The following is a 24994-nucleotide window of genomic DNA, read 5'->3' as shown; positions in this document are numbered from 1 at the left end:
CCTTTCAATTCAAAGAATGTTTTTCTCTTTCATGCCACAACAGACACAAACAATTCAAAACAATTTCTAGAGGTACATGTTTTGATTTAGTGTGTGGGAAAAGTTCTCACTTTGTTCCCAAATGCCAATCTGCAAAGGTATCCCATCAAGTTACTTCCTCACAGTACCTTTTTTGTGAGATCGCATGACATCACAATTGCATCAACAAAATTTGCAATAGTGATGAGAGCTTCATATGCAAAACAAGCTCAACTATTGAGGTTTGCAGCTTTTTTCCTTCAAAGTTTGATCAGAACGGAGGTCGACAAATAGCAGAAGTCTTCTTGATACTCTATATTGATTCTATGATTTATCTACCTTTAAAATGGGGATTGGCAACAGGATTTTACAGACATCCACCAAGGTGTCTGCCCCCCCCCCCATTTCACTAAATACTGAAAGCAAACTTATCATCAAGGCTTGGTGCAAGGTGGGCAATGGCATCTCAGCTCTAGAAGTGTGACCTGTGACCTACTGGACCATAATTCCAGAAGTGTGTCCTTACCAGGATCCGCTGGTCCTCCACACGTTAGCACCTCAGCACCTTAGCACTTCTGCACCTGCGCACTTCAGCTCCTCAGCACTTCAGCACCTCCGCACCTCAGCTCCTCAGCACTTCCGTACCTCAGAACCTCAGCACTTCAGCACTTCTGCACTTCAGAACGTCAGCACCTCAGAAGTCAGCACTTCAGCACCTCCGCACTTCAGCACCTCAGCACTTCAGATCTGTAGCACTTCAGCACCTCAGCACTTCTGAACCTCTGCACCTCAGCTCCTCAGCACTTCAGTGCCTGAGCACTTCAGCACCTCAGAACCTCAGCACTTCAGCACCTCAGAACCTCCGCACTTCAGAACCTCCGCACTTCAGCACCTTAACTCCTCAACACCTCCGCACTTCAGCACTTCAGTACCTCCGCACCTCAGTTCCTCAGCACTTCAGTGCCTGAGCACTTCAGCACCTCAGAACCTCAGCACTTCAGCACTTCAGCACTTCAGCACTTCAGCACTTCCGCACTTCAGCACCTCAGAACCTCTGCACTTCAGAACCTCCGCACTTCAGCACCTTAACTCCTCAACACCTCTGCACTTCAGCACCTCTGCACTTCAGCACCTCCGCACTTCAGTACCTCCACACCTCAGCTCCTCAGCACTTCAGTGCCTGAGCACTTCAGCACCTCAGAACCTCAGCACTTCAGCACTTCCGCACTTCAGCACTTCAGCACCTCAGAACCTCCGCACTTCAGAACCTCTGTACTTCAGCACCTTAGCTTCTCAACACTTCCGCAATTCAGCACCTCAGCTCCTCCGCTACTCAGCACCTCAACTCCTCAACACCTCAGCACAAGGATTGGGATCCTGGATATATATATGTGTGTAGCAGTCAAAGTCATCACAATCAGTGTTTCATGACACGGCCTTCATATTTTATCTTGCTGTGGATAGGTGCTAGGGGTGAGCCTTATATGGCTCACAAGAAATGGGCACCTTTGAATATGAAGGGGAACAAAGGGTGCCCTCATGCCACCAAAATAAGGATATCATTGTTCTAATACCAAAGGGAAATGGCAAACCTTTACTCTAAAATCCCCATGGTTCCTCATATATGTGGTGGTCTCATCTGCTTTTTTTGCATTTTTATAAACTTGAAACAGCAGAAACAAGAAAAAAATCCTACATGAAGGTTTTCCTGGGAAAATTGTATCCACCGTGGTATCCCCTTTAGCCAAAGAATTCAATTTAATTCAATATTTTATCATCCCAGTTGTTGAAAAAAAATGAAAGAACATCACCAACTTGCCACATAGGAGAAACACTGTAGAAAATACATTTTCCCCCATGTTTAAATTTGCAAGATGAGATCTAATGGAAGTGAATCTTTGTAGCTCAGGGTTGAAATGTAGAGTCTTTGGTGCTCTCTGAGCTTGGTTTATTGCTTGCAGACATTTCATTACCCAACATCATCATCACAGGGACATGCAGTCAGGGGAGGCGTGGCCTCACCAGCGTCATGAGGAAAAGAAAAGAATAATTAAAAGGAAAAAGGCTGAGGTAGTTGCTGCCAGAGTCACAGTGGATGACTCTGCTTAGTGCTTAACTGCAGTAGGAGGCGAGAGAACTACGGGCTCCTTTACTCTAGCTTTATGATCACTTGAGCAGAGTTAAGCAAGGGTTAAAAGACGAAAAATTTCTTATGCAAAGGAGACACGTGTTCTCTCGCCTCCTGTAGAGGGCATTTTTAGAGGCTTTTTTTCTTTTCATGAGGGCAGGCAAAAGCAGAGTTGAAATCCTCTCTGAAACAGCTGGAAAAGGTGCGTGTGTGGGGAGGGGGGAGGAATTCAAAAAGTTTGATTGCATACAAAACCATGTTGCCTTTTCAAACACACACACACACACACCTGGATAAAAGTATATAAGCCCAGCTTCACTGATTACAAGTTTGAAAAGGCAACATGATTCACCTGCAATCAAAGGCTCCAATTGGAAGGCAGCAGGGGAATGGGGGGGCGGGGTATGGCAGAGGAGCTGCTTTCAAGCCTTTGAAAAATATATCCAATCCAACTTCTGCGTTTGTGTTTGTTTGAGAGTGAGTGAGTGAGAGAGAGGGATCCAAGTTCTCTGTGTGCGTGTGTCTGTTTGAGAGAGGGGGGAGGGAGAGAGGGAGGAAGGAGGGGGAGGGAAAAGAAAAAGAATGGGAAAACTTATTTTGCAAGGGGGGAAAATGCTGTCGCTTTAAATCGGAACTGAGCATGCCTGGGTGTGGAATTCTGGGAATTGAAGTCCACAAGTCTAAAAAGTGCCTCACCAGGCTTAAAGCTGACTGCATGTCACTGGTCCCCACATACCATTTTTGCAAACAATGGGTGAAAAACTCTACTCTGCAACTTCAGCATGGCTGCGGGAAAGGGGAAAATGCCCCCGTTTTGCAAAAAACTGTCTGTTTTTCGACCGTTTTTCACAAAAATGGGGGCGTTTTTGCCTTTCCCCCAGCCCTGCTGAAGCCTGCAGAGTGCTCCTGGGGGCCAGGGAGGACAAAAAATTTTTTTACTTGCCTCTTCAAAATCTTGGTGCGTTTTATACACCAGTGCATCTTATAGTCCGAAAAATACAGTCTTTATTTATTATGAAATTTATTTGATACCCATCTCATGCCCAACAACTCTGGGCAGCTTACAACATAAAAACATTAAAATCTCCCATTATAAGGTAACGCAGCAGATAAAATCATTAACACAAGATGACAGAGGGAGCCGGATGCATAATGGGGGGTAGGTGGAATTAGATTTTAATTAGTCAATCACCTCCAGTGTGAAGCTTCCTCATTTGTCCCAAGTCATGTGGCAGAGCCAGGTCTTAAGGCAGGTGGGAGCCAATCTCACCTAGGAGGAAGGATGCTCCAGAGGGCAGGAGCCAAGGCAGAGAAGGCTCTTCTTCTGGATACCACCAGCCAAAATTCCTCGGCTGATGGAATCCAGAGTATGTCCATTCTGCCAGTGCGGGTGGGGTGGGCCAGTCCCATCGGGGTGAGACAATTGCTTAAGTAGCCTGGACCCATGCCATGCAGGGCTTTAAAGGTGATAACCAAAACCTTGATTTGCATTCAGAAGGGAACAGGCAACCAGTACAGCTCACGAAGCGGTGTTGTCATTTAAGCCACTTTAGGGGGCCCTAGAACTGCCCACATCATGCACTCTATGCCAGCTATAGCTTCCAAATGCTCTTCAAGGGTAGCCCCATGTAGAGCACATTGCAATAGTCCAAACATAAGATGACTAGGACTTGAGACTGAGCACAGGGACTACTGATCAGAGGTGGTATTCAACCAGTTCTGACAGGTTCTGGAGAACCAGTAGTGGAAATTTTAAGTAGTTCGGAGAACCGGCAAATAACCCCTGCTGCCTCCCAGCTGATCTTCTTTTGTTGCCCTCAACAGGAGAATGGAACTGGAAAGCAGTTAGTGGAATGGGGATTTTGCAGTACTAAATATATTATGTCCACAGTATTTCACTGGTCTACTAATTTAGTCACTATGTTGAAGAACGAAATAAGATTGGTTTGTCATGATCTGTTTTTAACAAACCCATGCTGACTGCTAGTTATTACTTTACTCATTTCTTGATGTTGGCAGATCTGTTTTTTTTATTATCTTTTCCAGTATCTTCCCAGGTATTGATGTTAGGCTGATTGGTCTGTAGTTTACTGGATGTCCCCCCCCCCCTTTTTAAAAAAAAGATAGGAATCACATCAGCTCTTTTCAAGTCCTCTGGTAGTTCCTTGGTGCTCTTAGGAATTTTGAAAGATGTGGTACAGTGGTTCTGAGATGACATCGGCCAGCTCCTTTAGAACTCTGGGATGTAGTCCGACAGGTCCTGGTGATTTGTATTCATCAAGATCAGACAGGTGTAGGACTTCCGGGGAGGGGCTTGCTGATGGGAGCTGCTCATTATAGCTGCTCCTGAATTCCTGGTCGCGTTATCTGTCAGATGATCAATCCATCAGATGTCTGGCAGTTTGTTTACCTTATTCTTCAGGCAAAGGAGATAAGGTGAGCCGTTTTGCTGAGCAAAGTGCCATCCGATCCTCACAGTTTGTGTCTGCGAGGAGGGTAGGCCAGCTGAGGGCAGAATTGTCTCCGTTCCGGGAATTCCAGCTGCAATTTGCAGTGCGAAGCAAGCTCTCTCTTCCTCAGAACAAAACTTGATTTATTGAGTCCAAGGCGAGCAGGACTGGTACACGTGAGCCCCTAATTGTTTGTTTAAATCTTAGCTTCATTTTTATAAGACCTTCTTCCAATAACTTAACTATTAAAGAGACAGTTAAAATGGCGCTGAGCTCGCTGAGCTGCTTCGTAACACTGTTTATGTTTTGAATTTCTACAGCGTTTTAAAACTTCAAGGGAAAGGAGTGATTTATCACTTCACTTCACAGCTGTATAATTGGCTGGCAGAGTTTTATTAATTGGTTGAAGAAGAAACTTGGAATGGCCTCTAAGCCAACTCTTACTTTAAAGATGCCCTCCCGGCTCCTACAGGCTCGGGCACATCGCCCACACCTGGCACAAAAGTGCAGTCTCTGCCTCCCACGCCCCCTATAGGCGACCCACTAACAAAAGAATTCTTCCTGAAGGAGCTGGCCGAGGCTTTTAATACTCAGACAATTACGGTGGAATCAAAATTCAAATAACTCAAAGAAGGGCTCGAAGAAGAGATATCTGTGGCGCATAAGGAGTTGTCTGATAAACTTGAGACCTGGGTTTCCAAAATCAGAGATGATATGTTGGGGATTGTAAGTTTATTGACAGAACATGTTTCCGGAATTGAAGACAAACTAGATTATCTTAATGATGCCAATATTAATTTGGTATCGAAAACAGAGGTGGTGCAACAAAAAGTTGAAAATGCTGAAAAAGAAATTATTATGATACAGTATAGACAAATGGAACTGGCATTAAGAGTAAGGGGCTTGTGTGAAGACAAGCAGGAAAACTTGAAACAGATTCTTTCAGAAGCGTTTGATAGCCTGATGGGAAGACCAGGGGGTAACTTTGATTGGCAAATTGATAAAGCTTATCACGCTAATTCTTTGCTGGCGAAGCAGAAGCAGCTTCCACGGGACATTGTGATATATTTTACTACAAGAGACATTAGGAATATGATATTACAAGAGTCCTATAAAACTAAGCTTCAAATTGGGGGTCAGGAATTGACCGTTTTGAAAGAGATACCACCTCAAATGCTAAGATCCAGGAAAGACTATGCTTTTTTAGTTGAAGAGCTTAGAAATAGCCAGATACAGTTTAGATGGAACGCACCATTTGGTCTAGCACTCACATTCGAGAGGCAAAGATACCGTCTTAATTCAGTATGGAAAGCTCGAGATTTTTACCATAATATTTTGAAGGCTGGACATCCCGCACCATCTGGACCTAGAGAAAGAGCACAAGAAGGACAAGATAGACAGCAAACTACATAATTACCAGATAAGATGGATCATCTCTCTCTCTTAGAAGCACAAGGAGCCATGGAACAAAGACCAAACCGTATGACTACCAGACAAATGGAGCAACAATCCAAAATGCCACAATCCCAACAATCACCTGCTATCGGTCAAGAAGCTACAGTAACCAGTCTAGAAGCAGTGGGAGGAGCCAGGCCAAAGGTTAAACTTCAGGTTATCCAGGAGGCTCTAAAAAAAGCTTCAGGAAACCAAAGATGACAACTAAGCTTCTAATATGGAATGTCAATGGATTGAACTCTCCCCAGAAGAGAAAGAAAATATTCCACTATCTTAAACAGTTCAAGAATGATATAATTTGCTTGCAAGAAACTCATATTAGATCAACTGATCAAAAATATTTGATTAATACAAGACTTGGTCAACATTTTATAGCTTCTGCTACGGAAAAGAAAAATGGTATAGTTATATACTTAAGAAAAGACATGAAAGCTGAACTAATCAAAGCAGATCCCCATGGAAGATACATCGCATTAGATCTGGTATTGGAAAGGAAAAGGACATTGATACTGGGAATATATGCTCCTAATCAACAACAAGATGGATTTTATAGAAAACTTCATGCTAAATTAGTACAGTGGGATTATAGGTCTTGCATACTACTGGGCAACTGGAATGGTGTTATGGATACTAAGAAAGATAAGAAGGTTTCCCGCCCAAATACTCAAATGCGAGCAAAACTACCTAAGTCCTTTTTCAATATGATGGATGACTTCAAATTGAGAGATATTTGGTGAGAAAGAAATGCAGAAGAATATGACTTTACCTTCTTCTCTGATAGACATCAATCCTTTTCTAGGATCGATTTTATATTAATTACTAAAGATTTGCTTTCCAGGGTGAAGAAGACAAAGATCTCAGCTAGAATTTTATCAGATCATAACCCAGCTTGGATGGAGTTGGGAGGGGTGGCACAAGCAAGAAGGTCTTGGAGATTGAATGAAAATTTATTCAGATATGAAAAGTATATTAATGATTGTAAAAAATTGCTAACAGAATACTTTGTTTTTAATATGAATAAGGGTACACCTATGGAAATTGTATGGGATGCAAGTAAAGCGTATATAAGAGGAGTTTTGATAAATATAAATAGATTACATAGACATAAACAAGGGGTAAAATGAACAGAACTGGAAGATGAAATCAGGAAGAAAGAGCTAGAGTTAACTTTAAATCCAGGAGATACAAAGATTAAAGAAGCAATTACTATATTAAAGGCCCAATTTAACATGTTGATCTCAGATCAGGTAGCTACTAGTTTGTTATACGCAAAACATAATACCTTTTGTAATGCAAATAAATCTGGCAGATGGTTAGCATATCAGATTAGGAAAAAACAAAACTCTCGAAACATAACTAAATTGCTCTATAGAGGGAAGGAAGTGTTCCAACAGGATGAGATTCAAAAGGCCTTGCGGGAATTTTTTACAGAGCTGTATAAGGGTGATAAAATTAACGGCCTAGATATAGAGAGATACCTAGACAAAGAGAAAATACCCATGGTTAAAGAAGAGCAGAGGCAAAAATTGAATCAACCAATAACTTCGGGGGAAATTCTGCAGGTAATTAAGCAGTTAAAGGCAGAGAAGGCACCAGGCACAGATGGCTTGACAGCGGCTTACTATAAAAATCTACAGTTAGAAATGGTAGAACCTCTTAAGGAATTATTTAATAAGATTCAAACGGAAGGTAAGGTGCCCCCATCTTGGAAGACAGCTTTATATCCCTGAAACCCAAAGAAGACCAAGATATTACTCAACCAAAAAACTATAGATCTATCTCATTACTTAATTTAGATTATAAAATCTTTACTAAAATACTAGCAAATAGGTTAATGTTGGTTATTCAACAATTGATACACAGTGATCAAACAGGCTTTATTCAAGGGAGACAAATGAAAAGTAACGTAAGATTAATTATTAATGCATTAGAATACTTGGGAAAGAACAATCAAATTCCTGCCGCGTTCATATTTTTGGATGCTGAGAAAGCCTTTGATCGAGTTAATTGGCAATTCCTGTTGAAAACACTGCAAAAAATGCAAATAGGAGAAAGTTTTTTACAATCAATCAAAGCAATATATCAACAGCAAACGGCTCAAATTATAGTCAACGGAAGTTTAACAGACTCTTTTCAAATTGGAAAAGGTACAAGACAGGGTTGTCCCTTGTCTCCACTATTGTTTATTTTAACTTTGGAAGTACTGCTGAACAAAATACGGGGCTTGGAGGGTCTAAAGGGGATTAAGATTAGGCAGCAAGAATACAGAGTGTGTGCTTTTGCGGATGACTTGGTTATAATATTGGATCAACCGCAGGAATCTAGTATGATCTTAATGAATACGATTAACCAATATGGTCAAGTGTCTGGCTTTAAAATAAATCTAGGGAAAACAAAAATACTAGCTATAAATATGAATACTAAACAAAAGGAAGAACTAGGAGGAATGATAGGATGTGAAACAGTTAAAAAGGTCAAATATCTGGGAGTTAATATTTCAACCTCAAATGGGAAATTATATAAGTATAATTATGAACCACTTTGGCATAGTATATAGACAGAGATGAAAAAATGGGACAAGTTGCAGTTATCTTTGTTGGGAAGAATAGCAGCAGTGAAAATGAATATCGTACCCAAATTTTTATTTCTTTTCCAAATGTTACCTATACTTTAAAAAGATGCGAATCTGTTAGAATGGCAGAAGGGTATTAATAAATTTGTAGGGGCAGGAAAGAAGCCGAGAGTAAAGTTAAAAATAATGCAAGATGTGCGTGAGAGGGGAGGTTTGAAATTACCCAACCTAAAATTATATTATGATGCAGTAGTATTATCTGTAATCAGTGATTGGATTGATTTAACTAATGATAGGATACTTAATATCGAGGGACATGATTTGGTATATGGTCGGCATGCTTACCTGTTATACAACAAAAAAGTTGACAAAAATTTTAAAAGTCATATTTTAAGGAATGGTTTATTGTGGGTTTGGAAAAAATATCAATACAAATTAAATGACAAGATACCCATGTGGGCAATTCCTAGACACACAATAGAAAATATGAACATAGCACAAAAACAGGATAGAATTACTTACAGACAGCTTCTTACCCTAGAAAGTGGTGTATTACAACTAAAACCCTTAGATGTATTAAAAGAGGAAAAGGTAATTCAAACATGGTTCCAGTATGGGCAGTTACAGGCCAGGTGGAAAGCAGATCAAAAAATTGGTTTCATGCAAGTCGAGGATAATCTATTTAAACAAATAAGAGATCAAAGTTTAATGCATATAAAGAGGATATATAATGTATTAGTACAGATGGAGTCCGAATTTGGGTAAGAAATATGAAATTTACACAAGCCCAAAACCTGAGAGAAAAATTTTACAAGATGTCCTATAGATGGCATTTAGATCCCAAAAAGTTGGCTTCTATGTATTCGAATTTACAACCCAAATGTTGGAGATGTGGTTCTCTCGATGCTACATATTTCCATATAGGTTAAGGCATTTTGGATAAAAATATGGTGGATTATGCAAAATATTCTTTAAAAAAGGATAAAGTTTACTCCTCAGTTATTTTTGTTAGGTATAATTACTGATTGTACAGCGGTAGAGATTAACTTGATTTTACACTTAATAACGGCAGCATGACTGTTGGTGGTGCAATACTGGAAGAAGGAAGACTTGCCTACAATTCAAGAATGGACATTGAAAGTCACAAATTTAGCCGAAATGGCTAAAATATCTGCATATCTTAAAGACCATTCAAATGAGAGATATAAATGAGACTGGAAAAATGGATTGATTATATATAAAATAAATACGGGACTAAGAAATTCCAGATAGCCTATGCTTAAGATCAGAAATGATTTAAATTGTTTAAAGTTAGTTTAGCAAGGAGGAGCTAAGTTCAATGTAAAGATGTTATTAATTTCTTATTCTTTTTTTTCAATATATCTTAGACTGTGTTTGTTAAAAATCTATACCATGTACGGGTTCTGGGAAGTCGGGGGGGTAGGTTGTGGGGGGTTGGGGGGAGGGTTGGGGGGAGGGATATATATCAGGTTAGATGAGATGTGTTAGATTTCAATGTAATTTTGACTCCACATGTATACTGTTTTTTTTCTTTATTTTATATTCTCATTACTATTATTACTACTTTTTCTTTAAAAATAGGATAGGCTAAGCATATTGACATGTAGCGGAAATACACCAAGGAGAGGAGGAGTGGGAAAGAAGAAAGATGGGAAGAGAAGGATAGGAGAGAGGGTAAGGGGGGAAGATGAGAAGGATAAGAAGGAGTGGATTGTAGAGAGAGGAGCAGTAGAAAGGGAGGGGAAGTAGAGTAGAAAAGGACAATGGAGGGAAGACAGAAAGTTGGAGGGTGGTAGAAGAAAGAGGTCTATGGAGAGCAGAAGAGCTATAATGGGTTTCTATTTGGGGGGGGCATTGTTGACAAGAGGAACTGATGTAATTATTATTTAATACTATATGATATGGGCTATGTATAGTATACATGTGAGTGTGTGTTATGAAAATGAAAATGGAAATAAAAAATTTAAATATAAAAAAAATAAAAAAAAGATCAGACAGGTGTTCTCTTACTATTTTTTTTTGCTTATTTTAACTTTTATTTCTAGTCTCTTTTACTGTTTTATTTTTGGTTGGTTGGGCTATAATTTCTTTTTGCATGAAGACTGATGCAAAAAATGAGTTAAGCAGCGCTGCTTTCTCTCTGTTGCCTGTTACTTCCTTGCCATCTTCTCTCTTTAGTGGACCAATTGTTTCCTTGATTTTTTTCTTGTAATTTATATGTTGGAAGAAACTTTTTAAAATTATTTTTGACTTTTGTTGCAAGTCTTTGTTCATTCTGAGTCTTTGCTTTCCTGACTTCGTCTTTCAGATTCTGGCTATCTGCTGATGTTCTGCCCTAGTTGTATGTCCCTCTTTCCATTTTTTGTACTTCTCATTTTTGTTTTTCTATTTGTCAGAGAGATCTTTGTGCAACCACGATGGTTTCTTCTTGGGTTTCTTGTTTCTCTTTCTCATTGGTATTGTGCTGGTCCGGGTTTTTATGATCATATTTTTCAGTTTCCCAAGATTCTTGAATTGTTTTCCCCTTTAGGATTTTAATTCAAGGAATCTTCCCAAGTTCTCTCTGAGTTTATTAAAATCAGCTCTTTTTAAATCTAAGCCTCTGGTATCATTATGTTCTATTGCTTGTGTTGAATTCTAGTATGACATGATCATTCTCACCCAAGGTTCCTGCAATTTCAACTCCATCACTTCTTCTCTGTTTGTAAGAATTAAGTCCAGTATTGTTGTCCCTCTAATTCCCATCTCTACCTTTTGGACAACAAAGTTGTCAGCTAGGTTGGTTAGGAACCTATTTGATTTCGCACTTGCTGCAGGATTAGTCTTCCAATTGATGTCAGGGTAATTGAAGTCCCCCATTACTACTGTAGTGTGTTTCCTACATATATTTGTTAGTTGGTTAGCAAAAAGGACATCTATTTTTTCTGCTTGATCGGGTGGCCAATATTATATACCTATGGCCATATCATTCTTTTTTTTTCTTTTATATTGCACCATATCCATTCTAGGAGGTTTTTGTCTTTGGTTTCATGCATTTCTGTAGCAATATAGTGGTCCTTTACATACAGTGCAGCTCCTAGTCTGACCCTCTGCTCAAGCAAGAGACCCAAAATAACTTCAGGCAAGTAGAGTTTTTTAAAAGACTCCAGTGATGAAGCACCTACAACTTCTGAAGGCAAAGCATTTCACTGGTTTATTGTTCTGTCAGAAAATTTCTCCTTAGTTCTAGGTTGCTTCTCTCCTTGATTAGTTTCTATTTGTTCCTTCTTGTCTTGCCTTCTGGTGCTGTGTAAAATAGGTTGACCACTCTCTTCTTTGTGGCAGCTCCTCGAATATTGGAACACTGCTATCATGTTGCCCCTAGTTCTTCTTTTCACTAGACTATAGACGTACCCAATTCCTTCAACCATTCTTCATATGTTTTAGTCTCCAGACCCTTAATTATCTTAGTTGCTCTTCTCTGCACTCTTTCCAGAGTCTCAACATCTTTTTTGTATTGTTGTGACCAAAACTGGATACAGTATTCCAAGTGTGGGGTTACCAAGGTGACACTAACATTTAACATGATCTTGATTCTATTCCTGTTAATGCAACCTAGGATTACACTGGCTTTTTTGGCTGCTGCATCACACTGCTGTGATTGTGCATTAGGATGCAAAGATCTCTCTCACAATACTGCTATTGAGCTATGTTTCACCTAATCTATACCTATACATTTGGTTTTTCATGCCTCAGTGTAAAACCTTACTTTTTCCTGCACTAAATTTCATTTTGTTAGATAAGACCCAGTGTTCAAATCTGTCGAGATCCATCCATATCTTAAGCCCATCTCCCAAGGTATTGGCTATTCCTGCCAGCTTGTTGTCTGCAATTTTGATGAGTTCTCCTTCTATTCCCCCATCTAAATTGCTTATGAGGATGTTGAAGACTAATGGGCCTAAGATGGAATCTTAGGGTACCCCACTGTTTACTTCCCTCTGTGTAGATGAAGATCCATTAAGAACTACACATCGAGTGCGGTTTATCAGCCAGCTACAAATCCATCTGATGGTGATACTGCCTATCCTACATTTTTCTAGCTTCCCAAAAAGTAGGTTTGGTCTACTTTGTCAAATGCCTTACTGAAATCCAAGTATACTTATGTCAATATCATTTTGCTGGTCCACTAAATTTGTTAAAGAGGGAGAGAATACCAAGCTCTGCAGCACCCCACAAAATAACTGCCTGCTTCTCCCACAGTGGTGATACCTTATCACTAATTCACTAAGGGAATGTAGCTGAAGCAGAACCAAGTGCTAAGGAGGGGTTCTTCAACACCCCAAAGCAGTACTGACTCTTCATTATGTTGGCCTATACTTCTCTATTAGCAACTGAGAGCAACTTTTAGTGAATGTCAGGAAGGTTCATCTCCCTTCTGAATTTGAGTAATCAGCTGTTGTTAGTGGCAATAGAAAAGAACTTACAAGCTCATCACTCCCAAAGTAGGAATAATAAGCACTCAAGGTAAGTCTAAACTGAATCAGAAAACTGATTCGCATTAGGTACATTCACATATTTAGATATTTGATTCAATCATCTTAAGAAGAACCAAATCTCTAAATTGGAATTAAATCATTAAAATGCTGAACAAAATGGATTCTTGCCACTTCTTCCAAATAGTATGAATCGAACAATGGGCTGGTTTGAATCCTACTCCTGCATAATAAATCATGGCTGCATTTATGCAATCATTTTAATTGGGTTGAAGAAACTTGGTTGATAACTGTCAGGAGAGCAATCTGAATTCTTTCTCCGGGCCTCAGTTAATAGTGCCCTGCCTTATTAGCCGTGTTGCACGGTTTCCCGGGCCTCTAGGTCGTCGACTTCCATTTGCTTAGTTTTCAAACCACTTTGCACCCTGAACCTCACTTTTCATACGACGAAGGCGCAGTTTTAAGGAGAATCTGAAGGAGCGGAGACCAGCGCCCCCTAACGCCCAACCTCAGCTACATCTTCTGAAATGAGCACCTATCCCGCGGGACAAAGGCGACGTCCGACCCAACCCGGAAATCTCTTAGCCAGCTGAACGGCTTTCCTAGAGCGGAAGTCGGGATTCCTTTCTGCGCATACGTACTTCTGCCCTCTGCTTCTTGGGTGCCGATTGCTCTGTTAGCGCTGCTTCACTTTGGCTCCGGAAAAGAGCGTTCTGGGGAAGGGGATGCGCGACCCGAGAAGAGGAGGAAGACCGCCACCTCGCGAGTATCGCCATGGAGGTGGAGGAGGCCTTCCCTCTGGTGGGTCAGATGGGCCCCTTCCAGGTGTGGCTTTGCGTCTTGATGGCGGTGCTGCTCCAGGTGAGAAAGACTCCCGAGGGGCATCTCTTGCCGAGAGGGGCGGGATGCTCGCATGGCCCATCAGGAAAGGGCCGCTTTTGGTCCTGGGTAGGGCAGGGTTCGCAAAGCGGAGTGTGCGATTTACGACGGGAAGGAACGTCTGTCCTGGTGGCGTGAGGGTTCACGTACAAAACCCGCAAGAAAACTGGATGCAGGGAATTTAAGGGGCGATTAAGAGAGCAAGACGGTGGTGAAAAGGTGTGCTGTCTGTTTTAAATGAGACGCCTCAGCCCTGTTAATAAACTTCCAGGAGAATTTAGACAGACTACACAAAAGACATGACTGAAAATATTAAATCATGTTTTGTGTGCAAATCAATCGAAGGAAGTTTGAGATGTAGAAATTGCATGGTTTAAAATGTATGAGTCATTTAGCAATAGCAATAGCAGTTAGACTTATATACTGCTTCCTAGGGCTTTCAGCCCTCTCTAAGCGGTTTACAGAGTCAGCATATTGCCCCCACAGTCTGGGTCCTCATTTTACCCACCTCGGAAGGATGGAAGGCTGAGTCAACCTTGAGCCGGTGAGATTTGAACCACCGAACTGCAGCTAACAGTCAGCTGAAGTGGCCTGCAGTACTGCACTCTAACCACTGCGCCACCTCGGCTCTTTGTTGGTTAACATTGTGTGCTTGTTGAGTAAAGACTTTACAACTATACATTGAATAATTTTGTCAATTCACTGTATTTTTTTATAGTTCAAGTACACCAGGAAGTCTGAATTATCAGATTTTTCTATTTCACTCAAACTGATTGAAGTTGGTCAGATTTTATAATGGTTTCATGGGCAGGCAAAAGCTCAGCCATATATATCTTAGTGTGAACAAGTTGTAATTGAAGTATCCAAAGAGTTGATTTGGTAGTATTTGAAGTCCAGTATAATCCAAGAGATAAAAAAGATCACCCTTTTCACTTTTAAGAAATTTGTTATTTGAAATTTATTTGGGTTTTTTTGTTTATTTATTTCCTGCCTTTATTAAAACTCACTTTTTATGAATCTGCAATCCCTTAATGTGGGGTAGAGTCAAGACAACTGGATGAAGCTGAGCGTTTACTTGCCAGATGCCCTGAAATCATGTAGACTTTGCAGCAGATATTTTTTCTTTGTGTCCTAGGTGAGAAATATCTCTATCTAGGCTTGAACTCTCAACCTTCCAAGTGGGATCTTTACCACTAGGACACCATGCTGCTCTTATCCTGCCTTTATTATGTTTACAAATAACTCAAGGTGATGACATATCCCACACACCATCCTCCTATTTTCCCCTGTGAAGTGGGTTGGGCTGAGAGAGAGAGATTGACCCAAAGTCACCCACCTGGTTTTCATGACTAAGGCAGGTTTTGAACTCATGATTTTCTCCTTTCAAGCCTGGTACCTTAACTGCTAGACCAAACTGGCTCTTCAATTTTGGAAGGCTTTGAATGTTGTCTGTTTTTCTGGCATTGATCTTGATGTTATTTTTTTCTTGTTTCAGCTCTATGTAGCCAGTGAATCTCTCCTCATTGCATTAGTAGGAGCAATACCACCTTATCACTGGGATCTTGAAGGAATACTACCTAATCATAGCCATAGTAATGACACAACTATTGAAGAAAACAACTTTAGAAAGTGGCTTCTAACAGCCAATTGGAATGACCTTCATAAATATGTACATTTTAACAAGAATTTTACATCAATAGCCTCTGAGGTATGAAGCATAACAATTTCTGTGAAAAGGCTGAATATTATAATGTTAGTATATTACAGTGATGGCGAACCTTTTTTGGCTCGTGTGCCAAAAGCAGGGGGAGCGCAGGGGGGTTGTGCGCTGGTGTGCCACACCCATAATGCAATGCGTGATCCCCAGCACGCATGCGCGCATGACAGGTGCTCCCTCCCATTTTTTGCATGCTTTTTTCGCCCTCCCCAGGCTCCAAAGGCTTTAGAGTAGCCTGGGGAGGGTGAAAAAGCCTTCCCAGCCCTCCGGAGGCTTCAGGAGCTTCCTTGAACCCTCTGGAGTGCAAAAAACTGGCCGTACAGGCAAACTGGAAGTTTAGGACAGACTTCCGTTTTGCTCGTAAGGTCCTTTTTCGTCCTCAGGAGCCTTCAGGGAAACCGCCTGAAGCCTCCGGAGGGCTTAAACCAGCCCTACAAGCAAACCGGAAGTTCGTTCCTGAATTTCCAGTTTGCACGTAGGACTAGTTTTTTGTACTCCAGAGGCTTCAGGGAAGCTCCTGAAGCCTCTGTAGGGCCTCCGGGAAGGGTGGGGGAGGCCTCTAGAGCCTGGGGAGGGTAAAAAAATGGCCTCAAAAATGGCTAAAATCATCTGGCCAGCACGCACATGCGCTCTGGCCAGCTGACAGGGCAACACCTCGCATGCCCTGACAAATGGTTCTGCGTGCCAGCACGTGTGCCACCGATTCACCATCCCGGGTATATTAGAACTTGCAGTCGTAAGCAGCAATGTTGAGCTTTTGGAAAAAAATCAAATTAAATGAACCTTGTTTTAAAGGCAGAATGTCCCAGAATAGCGATTGAGCTGTTAATAGACAGAAACTTAGTGAAGGATGGAAGAAAGGACCATCTAAAAAGCTTTTATTGTCCAGTAATCACCACCTGAGGAGAGGAAAATCCTTATTCGCTGGTTTTTTCTTCATAGAAAGAACATGAGATTTTTGTCTTTATAAAGTGATTTCATTGCTGCATCTGTATACATCTGGAGAAAAGAAAATTGTTAGTGGGTTTCAATGGTTTTGATAATCTTTCCATCACATCTTGAATATAGGCATCTAGAAGACAGCACAGTTCCTGAGCTTCCGACGCTCTTGTTCCTTCGAGTCATATTCTTCCATATATTTGTTATATAAATGTAAAAAATGCTATTTACATTCTCCTCAGACAGGAAGACCAATGTCATACACACTTTGAAGGTCATGTTGTTTTCCTAATTTATGTTGCTTGAACCCTTCCTTGATGTCCTCTGAACACACTTCCATGTAGCTCTTTCCTGTTTGCATTTTGTAGTTATGAGCTCCTGGAAATTGCCTCTCGAGCTAGTAATAGTCTGGATAAAAAAAAATAGGAAAGAAAGAGAAAATAAGAAAAGAAATATGAAAAAATGCCTCCCCCTCAATCTCTAATGCCAGATTCCAGTTCGTTCTTTCTGCTTGCTCACCTTGCCAAACTCTTATTGGAGGTGTGACTCCAATGACACTGACTCTTAGTACTCATGACTTGTCCACAGTGGAGCAGCAAGATATACATTTTAAAGAATGTATTCTTTGTTTCCTCTTTGTTTACAGTTCTGCCTGTTCTGCCTATCTAGATGATGATATTTCAAATAACTTCCTTCTGCCTTTGTATCCAGTAAATGGATATCACTTCTGTTATAGTTATAAAATCTGTTTCACTAATTATTGTTCAAGCCAGATAATAGCTATCAGGAATGCTCTCTTGCAAACATAGAACCTCCAAAACATCCCATGTTGGTGCCAGTGTAAAAATGGGGTGACCCCGGCTGCTGCCACGCACTCTGCCCACCATTGCCATCTTTAGCCTCTTTGGCCTAGAGCTCAGTGATAGCAGCAGTGGTAGCAAGGAATGTGAAAGTGTGATGCCCCCAGCCACCACTCTGCACTCTGCCAGCTCTTTTGCTCACTCACACACCCAGCTCTCCCTCCAGCCACCTGTGGAAAGTTATCCCCTTGGCAAGTTGGCTGTGTGGAGTTCTGCTGCCGCAACATGACAGAGGCTATTGGTGGTGAGCTGCTGCTGGTGAGTTGGCTGCAGTCAGTTATCCTAGGTTCACTCTGAAAGTCAGCCATTAAGTTGGAGTCCCTTGATGTCAAAGCAGAAATAGAATTCCCTCCTCATTGATATGAGACTCATAGTACTCCAAAATTTCTATTGAACAGCTTTGATCAGCAAGTTTGAAATGTTAATTGTTTTGCAGAAGTACATAAAAGTAATTTGATAGCAAATAAGTAGTTTTTGATGAATGTTTTTGGTATTAAATTTAGCTTTAAAAGGCCTTGAAAAATAGAAAGTATAAGAAAGCATAAATAAATACAATTATAAAAATTACTTTATTCACTGAAAAACATCAACTCCTAACTCTTTTATGGGGAATTTATTCATTAATTTGATGGTTTCTGGATACTACCTAAAATCTAGGAAATTTAACCACCAACCTAAAAGGCCATTGTGTTTTTTGTCAATCTCTTTTTCTGGAAAGAATAAGAGTTATTTCAGTGACTATTTGTCACGGCTGCCTCTCTCCTATCCAAGCTTCATAAGCTGAAAACCTGACAGTAGCAATGCGGTGGAGGGGTGGGGGGAGGAAAGACAGTTTCAGCGGGATGGTTGACACTACTGTTTTCTTTGGTCTCCAACCCTACTCATATCTCTCTGGAAATCAATTTGTTTAGGTATTGTATAACTATATTCTAGACAGCCCTGCCTGCAATTTCAACAATTGTAGTAATGGCAGTGATTAGTTTATTCTCTGGGGGATCTGATAGTCAATACAGTTCTAAACATGTATTACGCATTTTTCCTGAAACCTTAAGAAGGGCCTTTAGAATTTTCCCCAGCCCTGGTGCTTCATTTGAATCTGACTCTCAAGTTTGCAGACTAAGTGTTTAAAAGGATGTTTGGTGTCTTAGTGGCTCTGTGGTTGAGCATAGGAATCCAAGGGAGGATACTGAATGAAACTTGATGTGATAAATAATTCATATCCTTTTCAGTTTGCATCAGGAATGTCAGTGTGCTCTTTTCTATTGTTCTTAGATAGCCATCTGTCAAATAGAATATCTGAAAAATGAAAGACGGAAGATTAGTTTTGAACAGGGTTTAGTTTTCCTCTTGTTGAAAGATTCAGTAATTCTTATAAGTTCCATTAGATTCTACCTAACATTCTCTTTTCTGTCCATAGTGGTTTTTAATTGGCAATACTTCATATAAGATCAGTGTTGCCAGTTCATGTTTCTTTGGCGGTGTGTTTGTTGGAGTAATTACTTTTGGGCAACTATCAGATCGTTTTGGGAGGAAAAAAGTCTTTCTTATAGGTAAGTTGTGTTAGAATTTAGTAGAAAATGTTAGTCTTCTCTGTTTAATCCTTGGAAATATGATGACCAAGAAAGCTGAGTAAATCCTCAGGTAGCCAAGTTTAATCGGCTTGTTGCAGGATTTACTATTCTTTATTCCACCTTCTTGCACATGGAAGGGAAGGAACTTTTCTCTGAAATGTGTGTTTGTGGAAGAAGCAATATGTGTAGCAATTGAGAGCCTCTTTGGTTGACTAATCTCTCCAATTGATAACTAATTTCTCTAACCATCACAGAAAAACAGTTGGTTCCTCAGAATGAGAAAGAACATGGGAATTTCTTACTGAGTAATGTACCTAGTAATACCTGCACCTAGAAATGAGGTATCTTAGTGAACCACACTTTAGTATGAGCCAGCAATGTGCTACAGATACCAAAAAAGCCAATGCAGTCCCAGGCTGCATCGACGGAAGAATAGCATGAAGATCACAAGACATAATAGTACTACTTTATGCTGTAATAGTATAGCCACTCTTAGAATATTATGTCCAATTCTGGTCACCATGCTATAAAATAGATATTGAGATTGTAGAAAGAATGCAGAGAAGAGCAACTAAGGGGGGGTCCGTGGGATAAATTGTACAAGGAATGATTAGGTCTGTCCAGCCAAATTATGGGACTGCCACCCGGGTGTGTGTGTGTGTTCGACTTATTCTCCAAAGTACCTGAGGGCAGGACAAAAAGCAGTGGGTGGAAGCTTGTTAAAGAGAGATTCAATCTGGGTCTAAGGATAAACTTCCTCACAGTGAAAACAATTAACCAATGGAACATCGTGTCTCCCAGAATTGTGGGTGCACTGTCCCTGGAGGTCTTCAAGAAAAGATTGAGCAGCCATTTGCTCAGGATAATGTAAGATCTGCCTTGGGCAGGGGACTGAACTTGAAAACCTCCCAAGATCCCTTCCAGCCCTATGATTCTATAAATATTGTCGCTCGAGTAACCATATCATATCACATGAGTGGTTTCCAATGTGTAGAAATGAAAATCTCTCTACATAGTCCTTAGTTTATTACCATTCAAAATTATGGTGACTCTGAACAAAGGTATTTATGACTGGTCCTTGAAAATATGGCTTTGCAGCACTTCCATTGTTCAGATGATCAACATTCAGCCACTTTGCAGCTCATCCACACTACAACTGCGGAAATGCTACAACTTTCCCTGCCTGTGTTTTAGCCACCTTGCACAGTGGCACTCCTTGGTGTCAGTATTAGGGTGAAGATGTAGTTGAGGCCTGGGTCCTTCACCAGTCTTATCCGGTTGCCACTGTCTCCTATTACAACTACCCCCTATTACAACCCCATTGCCACCACTGCCCCTGAGAAATGCTGCCTCAAGCCCCACGCTGTAAGCAGCTATCTCAACTCCGCCAGCACAAAGTTGCATGGTTTTGTGGCTCTTGCCATCCTATAAGGCAAGGTGCAAAAGGACAGAGATGATGGGGAATAGACAATTGGGGAGAGTTGAAGGGGAGTCAATCTCTTACCTTAGAAAAGCCAAGGCTTTGACTGGGCAAAACCTAGCCAGGGATGGCTTTGATTGCAATGAGTCCTCACCTAATGACCAGTAGAATTTGTTTAACGATGGAAATGAGGAGTGCCAGGATTGCTGCTATTGTGTGATGTGGTAATGTGATGTCACATTTATAACTGCATTAGCAACAGATACTATGGTCCCAAATGTAGTAAATCAAGGATTACCTGTATAAGACAGGAGATAAATATTGATTGTACAATTATATTTGGCTTCATAGTTCAATCAAAAGGTACTTAAAGCACTTCCAAACATCAGATATTTTTACTTTTAATCAAATGTGGTCTTTAAGGTTTTCTTCTTCTTTTTCCACAAAGTGAGTCATGTGAATTTTCTTAAAAGTTAATCTGAAACAATATACTTTCATTCTTAACCGAGATTAGTAACTAGTGTCTACTGTTTTTGAGTAACTCAATGCATTTTAATACTAAATGATTTTGTTTTATAAACGTGCTTGATTTTGGGGAGGAAATCAATAAAATCAGCATTAAACACTATCAAATAGTTCTAAAGGATTTTTTTTCTTTCTCTTCTAGGTTTTGGCCTTGACATTGTATTTGCTGTTGCTAATGGATTTTCTCCTACATATGAGTTTTTTGCAGTTTCTCGTTTCTTGGTTGGAATAATGAATGGTGGAATGTCACTGGTTGCTTTTGTCCTGTTGAATGAATGTTTGGGAACTGCTTATTGGGCATTGGCAGGTACAGATTTAATGGTTAGATCTTTCAGATTTACCCTTATAGCAAATACTCATGATAATTCACTAATAATTAAAAGCTACATCACATATTAAAAATTAACAAGTAGTTTGTCTACACATGTATAATGTTAATTTCATAATGTGCCATCATGATGTTTGATTCTGTGCTGATAGATATCCTCACCCAGAAGCTTCATATAGATATTAAATAAGAGCTGGGAGTGAGTTTGAGCCTGTGGTACTCTCCAAAGCAGAGACTTATGACTGGGTCTTTGTCTTCCTCCTACACTGACTGGGATCCACCTCCAAAAAAGAGGAGAACCACTGGAGAACCATGACTCCCTGCTGCCAGTCCCCTGAATTGATCCAACTACCATGAACAATGGTATATAAGTCAAATAAATAAATAAATAAATAAATAAATATTAAAAGCCACGGAGGTATCAGGATTGCCAGAATGGATACACAGCTCCATTTAGGGTCTTCCAGAGGTTATCCATGAAGATGCCCCATGCCATCTTAGTTCTCATCTTGATGTGAAATCTGACTGCAGTGGTTCCCAATAATTCCCTTCCTCCAGAGCCCTAAGAGCTGCAAGTATACCACCTTCTCGGCAATCTTCCCCAGAAAGGAAAGTTGGAGACTGGATGGAAATTGTTTGGTACTCTGTTGCTGGGCCCAGGAATGACCTGTGTATCATATGATTAGCTTTAGCTTCTGTCAGTCTTGTAAATCGTTTGTGATTTTTAAAAAAATCCTTACAAATATACATGTAGTTTAGTCAGGTGCCATCGAATTAAGCTCAATTCCTGGTAACATTATAGATAATGCTTCATATTCTGATCATCATATTCTGAATGATAATTTGCAGCTCATCAGTGATATCTCTGATCCTATCTATATATATCTACCTGAACCACCTGTTGTTCCATCTTCTAATCTCAAATTTGCCAAACTTTTTTCTAGTACACCAGGTGTTTACATTATATATGTGAGTTTATGCTTGCTAATCATTGCCTTCAGAAGAATAGTCAGTATCTCTTCAAAACAGATTAGTTCATCCATTTGTTGAATCTGAGCAGTTAGCACTTTAATTGCCCTCTTTCTTGAAGTTTTAAACAGTTCAATGGGCATTTTATTTAGACTGGCACTTCCCTTTTTGACAGCTGGTTTGTCACCTTACTATCTAGTGGAGTTGGTTTCTGAATAGATTTTATCTTTAGATGGTTTTGTTATTCTTTAATCCTGCTTGTAAAAGGTTTCAGTATAGTATTTCCATTTGCCTTTGTTATAGATGTGTGATTGTTCTTGTATTCATATCTTAGCTATAAGTTTTTCTTTGATTTTTCTGATCTTAAAAATGTATCTCATTTTCCATATTTTACTCTACTTCTTGGAGTTCTTGACTGAGAGCTCTTTCCTTTCCTATTGAATGTGTCTCTATAGAGTCTGGCTGTTTTCTTTTTATTGCCCAAGGGTTTTATCCTCTTGCCAATGAGGGTAATCCAATCTAGAAGCTTATGTTTCTGTCACCATCACTTTCATTAAAGAGCTTCCTCACCATGCCAAGGTGATAATGCCTTCTGAGATGTATATCATCCACCTAAATGTACCATTTAGTAACAGACATTTTAGCAGTTCTGGTTGTGGTCATTAGATGAGGTGCATGTGGGTCATTAAGCAAGGACTTCCTGTGGCCCTAGCTTCCCTTTTGACTGTGCTTGTGGGAAGCCAGTACGAAAATTGCAAATTGCAATCTCATAACTGGCATGCTGTGTTTGCCAAAATTCTGAGAGCTACCTCTTATTCAGTGCTTTCATAAATTTGAACAATTGCTGAATCCGTGGTCATTAAACAAGGACCACATGTAATATCTGCATGTAATATGATTCTACCCATCACTATAGCAGATTTGCCAAAGTGCTATTTGGGAATGGCAGATTTGGTTTACATTAAATGCAAACCCTTCTGTTTTCATTTTCTCTGAATGTGAATGTTTCTTCCCATCTCTTGGACTTGTTTCTGCTTCTGTCTTAACGTGCACCCACTGCTGTTCTCATTGCATTTTTCACACCTGCCTTTGTTCTCTTTTTGATCTTAATCCTTGATCTTGACTTTAAGCTATCAGCAGTTCTTTTCTTAATTGTCCTCTATTTTCTTTCTTCCTCCCATCTTTAGTATTTTAATCCTAGGAGCCCTGCTTTTTTGAAGGATCCCATATGAGCTCAGTTCATAATAAATGTTTGCGGTAATGTATTTGGAAGAATCAGATAGGTTGTATCTTATTTATTTTGATATTGTGTTTTATTTATTATTTAAGAAATGGGATGTTTTTGGTTTTTCCATTTTTAAAATTCTTGTTATGTAGAAGTCCACCATTTGCCCTTAGTCTAATTTCAGTGTGGCAAAATTTTATCTTGAGAACATTTTGAAATGTAGTCCTGAAGTTGGAGTATCGGTTCCACCACAAAACCGCGGTAGACAAAAGCGCGCTCGACGAAAGCGCGTACGTGACGTCATCACAGCGCGACGAAAACATCGCGCTGTGATCGATAAATGTAAAAATAAAGCGAAAACCTTACCCTAACCCCCCCAAACCTAACCCTAAACCTAACCCTAAACCTAACCCTTAACCTAACCCTAAATCTAACCCTTAACCTAACGCTAAACCTAACGCTAACCCTTAACCTAACGCTAAACGTAACCCTAACGCTCTAAACCTAACCCTAACCCTTAACCTAACCCTAACCCTAAACCTAACCCTTACCTTTATGTGAATCGGCTTGCTTTAATTTTATTTTTATTTCAATTTTTAATTTTTTTCGTCGCGCTGTGATGACGTCAAATGCGCGCTTTCGTCGAGCGCACTTTTGTGGACCGCGGTTTTGACGGGTCACGGGAGTATCTACTAAGAATAGAAACTATACAATAATAAATTCTTAGAAATGACTACAGTTATGTTTCTCATAAAATATATTTTTATAGTATAGTTCTTTTACTACTTTCAATTAAAATATTTTAATTTATTTTTTTAAATAAAATATATTAATGATGTTACATGTCTAATAATCTGCAATGAAACTATAATATATTACATTCACTTCTCTAATAGATTCATCTTAAATCCTGTGAGTTCCCTCCTAATTCTTATTTCTCGAGAGATGTTTGAATGTTCAGAATATGTCAGGCATCAGTTTGGTATAAAATTGTAATTGTACCCACTGTTTCTGTCTGTTAATGGCAAATTATTCTTGAATATAAAAGCAAATGTCTATAATAATGGTTTAAGTATTTATCTTATTTAATTAGTTCATTCTGGTTGCCCTCTATTGCCCATATCTGTGGATATTATAATGTCATCTGCCCTCCTATGTAATAAGTTGCTTGAATTTTTGAATCTTTAAAATTCAAATTTTAAATTTTAAAAAATTACCCAAAATGTTTGTACAGTACTGTTCCTTTTCCTGGTAGTTGGGCCATCAGTGCAGCTGCCTGTTTCCTTTCTGATTGAATAACAAGTGTTGCTTGGGGGGAAAAGAGGATCAGTGCTTGTTTGTTTCTAACTATCTCTGTTGAAACAAATATGAAAAGACAGAAAATAGAGTGAGTTGGGCCATGAGCATGTAAGGAATGAATGGTAAGAAGGTTCAGGATCATGACA

General features: G+C 39.9%; 1 protein-coding gene across 2 annotated transcripts in view; it reads left to right on the top strand.

The window, feature by feature from the left end:
* The first annotated feature begins 13698 nt into the window (after positions 1-13698).
* SLC22A15 (solute carrier family 22 member 15) overlaps positions 13699-24994 on the top strand; it is a 30613-nt gene continuing 19317 nt past the window's right edge. Inside the window, exons 1-4 of one of the 2 annotated variants that reach the window (XM_087716539.1) lie at positions 13700-13977; positions 15491-15703; positions 18929-19061; positions 21170-21334. In XM_087716539.1, the coding sequence (XP_087572665.1) occupies positions 13891-13977; positions 15491-15703; positions 18929-19061; positions 21170-21334 (598 nt within the window). In that variant the 5' untranslated portion in view covers positions 13700-13890. Of the gene's footprint in view, positions 13978-15490; positions 15704-18928; positions 19062-21169; positions 21335-24994 lie in introns of both variants that reach the window. The other variant, XM_087716540.1, reaches the window with a different exon arrangement.

The sequence above is a fragment of the Thamnophis sirtalis genome, unplaced genomic scaffold (assembly GCF_051295495.1).
Source record: "Thamnophis sirtalis isolate CommonGarterSnake01/CBP01778 unplaced genomic scaffold, rThaSir2_p1.2 scaffold_5, whole genome shotgun sequence".
NCBI lineage: Eukaryota > Metazoa > Chordata > Lepidosauria > Squamata > Natricidae > Thamnophis > Thamnophis sirtalis.
The sequence above is the reverse complement of the archived record's forward strand: the minus strand, read 5'-3'. Positions and strand labels throughout refer to the sequence as shown.